This window comes from Centropristis striata, chromosome 23, assembly GCF_030273125.1.
Source record: "Centropristis striata isolate RG_2023a ecotype Rhode Island chromosome 23, C.striata_1.0, whole genome shotgun sequence".
Classification (NCBI taxonomy): domain Eukaryota; kingdom Metazoa; phylum Chordata; class Actinopteri; order Perciformes; family Serranidae; genus Centropristis; species Centropristis striata.
The window spans coordinates 986,489-996,804 of record NC_081539.1 but is presented as its reverse complement, the minus strand read 5'-3'; the positions used below and the strand labels follow the sequence as shown (position 1 = coordinate 996,804).

General features: G+C 41.1%; 1 protein-coding gene across 1 annotated transcript in view; it reads left to right on the top strand.

The window, feature by feature from the left end:
• The window catches only part of inhbaa (inhibin subunit beta Aa), a 31,845-nt gene extending 21,915 nt beyond the window's left edge, over positions 1-9,930 (top strand). The window contains exon 5 of the mRNA XM_059326946.1: positions 8,623-9,930. Within this exon, the coding sequence (XP_059182929.1) occupies positions 8,623-9,446 (824 nt within the window). The 3' untranslated portion in view covers positions 9,447-9,930. The remainder of the gene's footprint in view (positions 1-8,622) is intronic.
• Positions 9,931-10,316: the final 386 nt, after the last annotated feature.

The window sequence follows — 10,316 nt, the reverse complement described above, 5'->3', positions numbered from 1 at the left end:
GCCAGCCTGAAGAGTCTCTCTCTCTCTCTCTCTCTTTCTTTCTTTCTTAGTTTCAGGATGAAGTGAAAATAAAAACTTGAAAATATAAAAACAAACAGCTGCAGGAAAACATACAGACACACTCAGCTAATACACACACACACACATAAACACACACACACACACAAACACACACACACACACACACACACTCATGCATTGAAGGAGGGATTACGATGGACAATAGAGAACACACAAACACACACAGGGACACAGTGTGTGTGTTTGGACAGACGGGTAGTGTGTGTGTGTGTGTGTGTGTGTGTGTGTGTGTGTCCACGGTGCATTCAGGTGCAGGTTGTAACTGATTGTTGTAAACTATAAACTTTCTGTAATAACCAAATTGGAGTTCTGGCGTGTAAAAGGTTAAACTGAGTCTAAACTGGTTATTTGGTGGTCTACAATTGGTTTCCACAGTCTAAACTGGGTATATATATATATATATATATATATATATATATACCCATATATATATGTATATATATATATATATATATATATTAAGCTTCAAATACCAAGCTTAGCTTCAAATTTAAATAAAGGATATATATATATATATATATATATATATATATATATATATATCCTTTATTTAACCAGGTAAAAAGTCTTGTTGAGATTAAAAAAATCTCTTTTCCAAGAGAGACCTGGCCAAGAAAGCAGCATAAAAAGTGACAAGTCACAACATTTAAACACAGTTAACATAAACAATTAAATACAAACTGTGTTTTGATCGTCTTAGTGGTTTATCTGATGGTCTAAATGGTGAATTTGTGATCTTAACTGGGCTCTTAATGGTCTTAAATGGGTATTTGAAGGTGAAACCGAGTTTAGGATGATTTAAATTGGGTTCTAATGGTTTAAGATGTGTGTGATAACCAGAGTTGGGTTTGTGATCGTCTAAATTAGACATTTGAGGAGTTAAACTTGGTTCTCGTTGGTCTAAACTTGGTTTTAAGGCTCTATTCTGGATTTGTGATACAACATGAGCTGTTGAGAGACTAAACTGGACGTAAGAAAGCTTAAACTGGATTTAGATCTTTTTATTGGTTTCATAGTTTCTCTAAAATCGGTAATTTGATGTTCTCTATCGTCTCTATCGTCTCTCCACTCAGAGAACCAAGGTTACAACGTAACCGTACCATCTAAACTATCTGTTTTGAAGTTTAAACTGGTTTTGGTTGATCTGAGTTGGGTTTTAATGAGTTAAATACAGCACAAAGACAATAAATTTACTGTTCAAACTGATTTACAGCATCCAACTCCTTTGGACTGGGTGTGAAGTCATGATTGGATTTAAAAGAAGAAAGATATCGTTCCCAAAACTCACAACACAAGTCTCTGCACTGTGTGTGTGTGTGTGTGTGTGTGTGTGTGTGTGTGTGTGTGTGAGAGAGAGTGAGAGGGGGATTACAGAGGATTTAATAAGATGGATCATAAACGGAGAGTCCTTTTAACAACATACCGATCAGTGTTTGTGTCACCGGTTGGCAGCATCTCATGTTTAGTCTTCGTCTGATAAATCAAATCAGAGTCATAATACGCCGCCGGGGCTGATGGGAGATTTAGGACGTGTCGGCCGGCTGCTGCCGAGGACGAGGACGATGATGTTTGGCTCAAATGTCACTTTGTTGTTCTTGATTTCAGAGTTTGGAGCTCATGTTGAAACTTTTCTCTGTCAGGATCCAAGAATTCACACATGGACGTTCAGTTCTGACAGCTGGGTTCTAACAGGGTTACAACTGGGTTCTAACAGGGCTAGATCTGGGTTCTAACAGGGCTAGATCTGGGTTCTAACAGGGTTACAACTGGGTTCTAACAGGGTTACAACTGGGTTCTAACAGGGTTACAACTGGGTTCTAACAGGGCTAGATCTGGGTTCTAACAGGGCTAGATCTGGGTTCTAACAGTTCTGATAGTCCAAACTGGGCGTACAAAAGTGTCAACTGGGTCTAAGTTGGTTATTTCATTGTATAAACTGGTTATTTGATTACGTTAATTGGTTATTTGAAGCTTAAAGTTGGTTTTGGGTGATTTAAGTTTAGTTTTGATGGTTTAAGCTGTGTGTGATAACCAGAATGAGCTCTGTGATCGTTTAAATTGGACATTTGAGGAGTTAAAGTCGGTTTTCAACAGTCTAAACTGGGTATGTGAAGCTTAAACTGGGTTTTGATTGTCTTACTAATTTACCTGATGATTTACCTACTGGTAACCTCACCTAGCGGTAACCTTATCTAGAGGTAACCTCACCTAGCAACAGAAAACTAGGTGCTAATTAATGGAAAAATGGCGAAGCGTCAGGGAGACGAGAATGCTGAATATCTCAAAAAGACAAAGAGAGGGTACCATGAAAGTCACATTGAGTTCAGCTTCATAGAAGCAACGGACAATGGGGGGTCGCCAAAGTTTACAATGGTAAAAATGTGGGTCCCTCAAGAAAAAGGTTGGAAACCACTGATCTAAACCGTCTGCTTGGAGCTTGAACTGGCCTCGGTTGATCTAAGTTGTGTTTTAATGATTTGAAACAGGTGTGTGAGATGGCTTGGCTGTGTGTGTGTGTGTGTGTGTGTGTGTGTGTTTCACCGTCTGCTGTCCAAACACAGAGAGCGCGTGACGAAGTGCGGCGGACGGAGCGGACGAGGGCCAGAAATCAGCTTTTATGAGTTGTTGAGACGTGAGTTTGTAGAGATCATGGCGTGTAGATGGAGGGGGATTAGAGGACGAGCTGTGAGGAGAAGACTTGCAGAAGTCGGACACACTCCAGGAAACACACACTCAGAGTGTAAATGAGCTGCTGGAACTCTGTTGACTTCTTCACATGTTTGAACACATTAAGCTGCTTCATCACCAGAGTTTAGACTGATCCCTGCTGCCTCCTGTCCTGGACCCTCAGCTGGAATGAAGGAAAATCTGTAACACTTCATAATAAGGTCCTTAATAACCATTAATTAACAAGTAATAAGGCATTGTTCTCGCTTTAGATCCGGTAGTTGCAAAAAGCATAGTTAACTTATAGTTAACTTATAATATTTGAGCAATAAAGTATATTTTAATATCAATAAGCAAACAAAATAAGATTAATAAAGGCATGGCAAAGACATAATGGGTGGGTCATGGCTGTTTGTAATGCCATTATTAACACTTATATAAGCTTATAAACACACAATAATGTTAATAAGCATCTTGTAAGGACTTACAAGGGCCTTATTACTTGTTAATTAATGGTTATTACAAGGACCTTAATATAAAGCATTACCTGAAAATGTTACTGCTGCATCAGAGAGTCAGTTTGTGTTTGGACCTTTCAAACATTATTCAACCTGTTGATACTGGAGCTTCTGGAGCATCTTTCCACCAAACTCCACTCACTTCTCTTTAGATTTTAGTCAACACAACGAGCTGAAACTGGGGTTTGATTCTCTTAATTTGTTTTTGATGATCTAGAACTAAAAAATTTGTTAGGATAACCTGGTATTTGGTGATCTATGGGTCTAAATTGTCTAATTGTCTGAAATAATTTGGGTTTCTAACAGGGTGAACTGGGCGTTTGATGGTTTAAACCAGGTTGGTGACAGCCTGAATGGGTTTTTATTGTCTTCCGCTGAGAGCAATACTTCCTGATGTCAGACAGTCTTTCCACCAAACTCCACTCACTTTTCTTTAGATTTTAGTGTCAACAAGCTCAAACTGGGTTTTGATTGTTTTACTAGTTTGTCTGATGATCTAAAATTGGTTATATGTTTGCCTCAACTGTGTATTTGGGCTTTTTATGGTCTAAAATTGGTCTGATTGTCTAAAATATTGTGTGTTTCTAACGTTTGATGGTTTAAATGGATTTTGATCGTCTAACTTAGTTTCTGATGTTCTAAACTGGGAGTTTAATGGTTTAAACCAGGCTATTTTTATTTATTTTTTAGCCTAAATTGGTTTTAATCATCTAAACTGTTTTTTTCATCACCAACGTGGGGTTCTGATGGTCCAAACTGGGTGTGCAATAGCTTATACTGAGTCTATTTGGTGATCTGAAATAGACTGTGATAGTCTGAACTGGGTATTTGAAGCTTAAACTGGATTTTGATTGTCTTACTAGTTTTTCGATGGTCTAAAATTGGTTTTGTTTGCCTAAACTGTGTGTTGGGTGATCATAGCTGGGCTTTTCATTGGTTAATATGGGTATTTGAAGCTCAAATTGGGTTTAGGATGATCTAAGTTTGGTTTAATGGGTCTAAACTAATTTTGTCCTCACCAAAGGGGAGTTCTGATACTCCAAACTCGTCGTGCAAAAGCTCAAACTGAGCCAAACTGGTTATTTGTTGATCTGAAATAGGCTTTCATAGTCTGAATTGGGTATTTGAAGCTTAAACTGAGTTTTAGATGGTCTAAAATTGGTTTTGTTTGCCTAAACTGTGTGTTGGCTGAGCTTTTCATTGGCTAAACTGGGTATTTAAAGCTCAAAATGGGTTTAGGATGATCTAAGTTGGGTTGAAAAGGTCTAAACTAGTTGTGTCATCACCACAGTGGAGTTCTGATACTCCAAACTGGTCGTGCAAAAGCTTAAACTGAGTTTTGGATGGTCTAAAATTGGTTTTGTTTGCCTAAACTGTGTGTTAGCTGATCATAGCTAGGCTTTTCATTGGCTAAACTGGGTATTTGAAGCTCAAACTGGGTTTAGGATGATCTAAGTTGGGTTGAAAAGGTCTAAACGAGGTGTGTGATCGTCCAGTTGTTAAACTTACTTACTTCTGGAGAACATTTCTAACTCTTCGGTTCTTAGGGAGAACAGTTGTTGTTGCTGCAGCTGGGTGAAGCAGCGAGCTGGCGGCTGGTGGGAGTCGGAGCTGGAAGTTAAAACTTTATCTGCAGTGTTACGGCGCGGGACAGCAGGAGAAACTTATTATTCAAACATGTTGCAGTTTGTCAGAGAGAAACGCTGAGTGAGGCTGTAAATCCCTCCGATGGATCAGACGTCTGTCATTACCGACATAATGAGCAGCTGAACATTAACTGACGTCTGACCGACACCAGGCTCTGTGAAAAAAGAGATTTAACTTCAAATTAATAAAATGGGACATTAAATATGATTATTTTTACAGTATTATTTAATCGCTTAATGTCACTATAGATATGTACAGTATATTATCCATATTTACAGGATTATTTTACATTGTTTTTTATTGTTTTTCTACATTAAATTACTTTTATTACAATTATTAACCATAAAATAAAAGTTGAGATCTGTTAATGAATATAATGAGACATTATAGATTTTTTTAATTACAGTCTTAATGGTCTTGAATGTTAAGTTTCATTGAATTCTGTGTAAAAATACCAAAAATACACATCATGTTGCTGAATGTAAAGTTAAAGAAACATTCTGTTTTCTTAAGATAAAACTGTAAGATAAGATAAAATTTAAATGAATTTAATGTAAAAAACAAAACAAACCCAATGATCACCATACCAAAGGGGAAAAATTATATATTTTTATTTAATTTAAATTAGATTAGATTTGATCTTTTATATATATATATATATTTCATTAATTTTTTAGGAATTTGATGTATATTTTTTTAATAGTTTTTGAATGTCTTTTTATTATTGTTAAATTATTATTAATGGGCTCCATTTCTGACTATTTTCTTTACAAATCAATCAATGGATTAATGGAGAAAATCATCAGCAGATTCACCCCGAATGAAAATAATCAAAATGTAAACTTCTGCTTGTCTAATAATAATAATAATAATAATAATAATAATAATGATGAAGATGCTGTAGTGATGATGAAGAGTGGAAGGGCTCAGTAGATCAGACTGAATGAATGCGGAGGTGTTTTCTATTCTAAGTTAGTTGATTGTGAACGTCACACCAACAGACGCTCAGACAAACTTTGCAGGAGTTCAAACAAAAGACTCGTTCAACATCACAAACAAAACTATTCTGAGAAACAATGAATGAACAGGGCTTTTATTTTTTAATCTCTCAAGTGCTGATGATGTAAGTGTAAGATAATCGCCTCCGAGTCGTCGCTTAAACGGCGTTAATGGACTCGCTAAAGTGCCGGCCGCCTCCGCACACACACACACACACACACACACACACACACACACACACACAGACACACACACACACCGTTTAACAGAGCATCGCTGCTGCTGACATTCATAAACTCACAAATCGTGACTTTGATTTTCTGTATGGACGCCCACCAGCGAGAGACATTAGAGAGAGAGAGAGAGAGAGAGAGAGAGAGAGAGAGAGAGAGAGAGAGAGAGAGAGAGAGAGAGAGAGAGAGAGAGGAAAGGTGATGCAAAGATCTTATGTAACAGTGGTGGATGGTAATTGGGTCTTCAAACCTGTGATTAGCCGGCTGCCTGGCCTCCAGGCTGCTAGGAAATGTAAAATACAGGTCTGGACGTGTGTGTGTGTGTGTGTGTGTGTGTGTGTGTGTGTGTGTGTGTTGGAGACAGTTTGTTCTGGAAAACATCCGACACATTTTAACAAAGAGTGCGTCTCTGATTTCCTTTAGTGACACAGATATGCAGCCGATCTCTGCAGAGTCCTCAAACTTTTTGTCCGATCAAAATTTCACTGCAACACAAAATATAATCTGTATAATCTATAAATCTATAAATCCTGCAGCTCTAATCAGAACAATCACAACAACTAGAACAGTCTTAGTGGAGAAAAAACACAGTTAGAATGATAGAAAAAAGTTGCAAAACCAGTTTTCTACACAAATTGAAGTATTGTCATGTTTCCAGCCTCTCCTGTCCTCTCCTCTCAGCTCTGTGTAAACAGCCTCTCCTGTCCTCTCCCCTCAGCTCTGTGTAAACAGCCTCTGTTGTCCTCTCCCCTCTGCTCTGTGTAAACAGCCTCTGTTGTCCTCTCCCCTCTGCTCTGTGTAAACAGCCTCTCCTGTCCTCTCCTCTCAGCTCTGTGTAAACAGCCTCTCCTGTCCTCTCCTCTCAGCTCTGTGTAAACAGCCTCTCCTGTCCTCTCCTCTCTGCTCTGTGTAAACAGCCTCTCCTGTCCTCTCCTCTCAGCTCTGTGTAAACAGCCTCTCCTGTCCTCTCCTCTCTGCTCTGTGTAAACAGCCTCTCCTGTCCTCTCCTCTCTGCTCTGTGTAAACAGCCTCTCCTGTCCTCTCCTCTCTGCTCTGTGTAAACAGCCTCTCCTGTCCTCTCCTCTCAGCTCTGTGTAAACAGCCTCTCCTGTCCTCTCCTCTCAGCTCTGTGTAAACAGCCTCTCCTGTCTGACACAAATATCAACATTTAACACAAGTTTTGGTCACTTTTTATAACTGATGATGCGTTCAAGGACCGTCGGGAAGTTCATATTTGGATGATAACGCCTGTTTTTACAGTTTATTTCTCCAGTCAACAGTCAAAGTTTGGTGATTTCCCCGTGTCAGAGGCTGATTGTTATATTTAGAGTATTTTCAGACTCCATTGACAAAAAACAGCCTTTTTTCCACTTTACCAGCTGGTATTTTGTTGGTTAAATGGTGACAAACGATCACAGCTGTTTGTTCCGATGATGATGAAACGTGACCTGCCGTTGAAGCGGGAACTTCCTAAACAAAGCGTGACTTTAAACCTCTTCTGTCCTGCTGACGTGCAGCTTTTAGAAACGCTCGCCATCGTTCAGCAGCCGGAGCGCCGCGCTGTGAAACGCTGCAGGAAACACTCTCACAGCTCCTGGTGGGAACATTTAACTCCAAAACCTCCGACCGCTGCTGCTGAGTCAGCAGGAAGACTCCAATCAGTGTGTGTGTGTGTGTGTGTGTGTGTGTGTGTGTGTGTGTGTGAGGTCATGTTAGGGATGGTAACATAATGATAAGTGTGTGCTGTGTGTGTCGATGACTCTATAGCTCAGATGTGGCCACAACCATCATGTGTGTGTGTGTGTGTCAAAGTCTTTACTGAACTGAAATTAATTCAGCCTGTCACACACACACACACACACACAAACACACATACCAAGGTTATTCTAGTTAACGAAAACTAGAATTGAAAAACATTTTTGTTAACTGAAATAAAAATAAAAACGAGAGAACTGGAGCTGTATTTTGTGGTTATAAAACTAACTAAAATTATAGTGAAAATGTCCTTAGTTTTCGTCTTTGTCAACTTTTTTCATCCGTAAACCTTTTTGGTTGATATGAAATCTATTTCATCTATCTGGTTTTATGACTTAATAAACTTATTGGGGCTGAGATGGATCAGACAAAGAAATAAAGGAAACATTTATTGTGACCTTATTGAATCTGGACCCAACAAATACCCCATTACAAAACAACTACAACTAATAAAAACTAAACTAAAACTTGTAAACTGACTCTAAAAACTCATTAAAACTAACTGAATTTGAAAACAAAAAAATCACAACAAAATTAAAACTAAAACTAATGAAAAATCCAAAACTATTATAGCCTTGACACACACACACACACACACACACAGTGATGCGTTCAGGGTCCTGCTGATGAGTTGAACACTGTTTCTGTGGTCGAGTTGGTTTATAATCATTTTCTGTGACTCAGGTGATGATGAGTAACGTGTCTGTCTCTGTCTGTCTCAGGTGAGTCCCAGGGGACGGTGAACTTCGTGCTGTCTAAAGAAGGCGGCGCCCTGTCGCTGGTGGAGCAGGCCAACGTCTGGCTCTTCCTGCGCCTGGCCAAGACCAACCGCAGCCGAGCCAAAGTCGCCATCCGCCTCTTCCAGCAGCGCCGGCTGCCGGCCGGGCGCCCGTCCTCCTCGCCGCAGGACGACATCCTCCTGGCCGAGAAAACCGTGGACACGCGCCGCAGCGGCTGGCACACCTTCCCGGTGTCGGCGGCGGTGCAGGCGCTGCTGGAGAGCGCCGACGGCGCCGCGCTGAGCCTGCGCGTGTCCTGCCCGCTCTGCGCCGACGCCGGCGCCACGCTGGTCCTGGTGTCGGGAGGCTCCGAGGCGTCGCAGCGCGCCAACCAGCGGGAGCAGTCCCACCGGCCCTTCCTCATGGCCGTGGTGCGGCCGGAGGACGGCGGCGAGGCGCGGCGGCGCAGGAAGCGCGGCCTGGAGTGCGACGGGAAGGTCCGCGTCTGCTGCAAGCGGCAGTTCTACGTCAACTTCAAAGACATCGGCTGGAACGACTGGATCATCGCGCCGCCGGGCTACCACGCCAACTACTGCGAGGGCGAGTGCCCCTCCCACGTGGCGAGCATCACCGGCTCCACGCTGTCCTTCCACTCCACCGTCATCAGCCACTACCGCATGCGGGGCTACAGCCCCTTCCAGAACCTGCGGTCGTGCTGCGTGCCCACCCGGCTACGAGCCATGTCCATGCTCTACTACAACGAGGAGCAGAAGATCATCAAGAAGGACATCCAGAACATGATCGTGGAGGAGTGCGGCTGCTCGTAGACCGGAGCGGTCCGAGCGAACTGGACCGGAGGGCGAGGAGCGAGAGGAGAGGCTCCTCCTCCTCCTCCTCCTCCTCCTCCTCCTCTTCTCCGTCCTTCGTCCGGCAGAACTCAGAAAGAGTCTCGACGGCACTTTCAGAAAAAAAAAGAGAGAAAATGGAAAAAAAGATAGAAAAAAAAAAGAATATCTAATATATTTTTGTTACAAACGCAGGAGCGAGGCTTATTTATGTGGCTGAGACGTTCACGCACCGCTCCCCGTCACCTCTCGGAGCGACGCGGTGCCTGAAAAACTACTAACAAAAAAAATCTCAAAACTATGCAACTTGTTTCACGTATTACGATCTTATTGTATTTTACTTTGTCTCGTTTCCCGACTGTTTACTTTTTTTTCAAAACGTACGAGGAAGACAGAAGAAGACTCTTTTGTATTATTTTTTGGAAGTATAATTTTGTGTGTGTGTGTGTGTGTGTGTGTGTGTGTGTGTGTGTGTGTTGAGAGATACTTGAAAGAAACAAGTTGGCCCGGCTGCTGGAACCAAACACTTCTTTATGTTACCATGTCGATGTTATAATTATTATTGTCAGTAAGTATATTAATAATATTATTGTTATTGTTGTTAATAATATTTTTTTGTTTGGCTGCATTTGTGTTATTATGTCTTTTTTTTCATTTTTTTTTTTTTTAAAGAAACGTTACAAACGTTTTTATTTTTTGCACTATAGCGACACTCGTGACACTCAGATTAGCCGACTGAAGGGGGCGGAGCTTCCTGTTGGGCTCCGACAGAAACGCTGAGCGAACCACGAGACACGAAGAGAGAAAATGACTAAATGTTATTGTTTGAATATGTCACCTTTTTATTTTTAT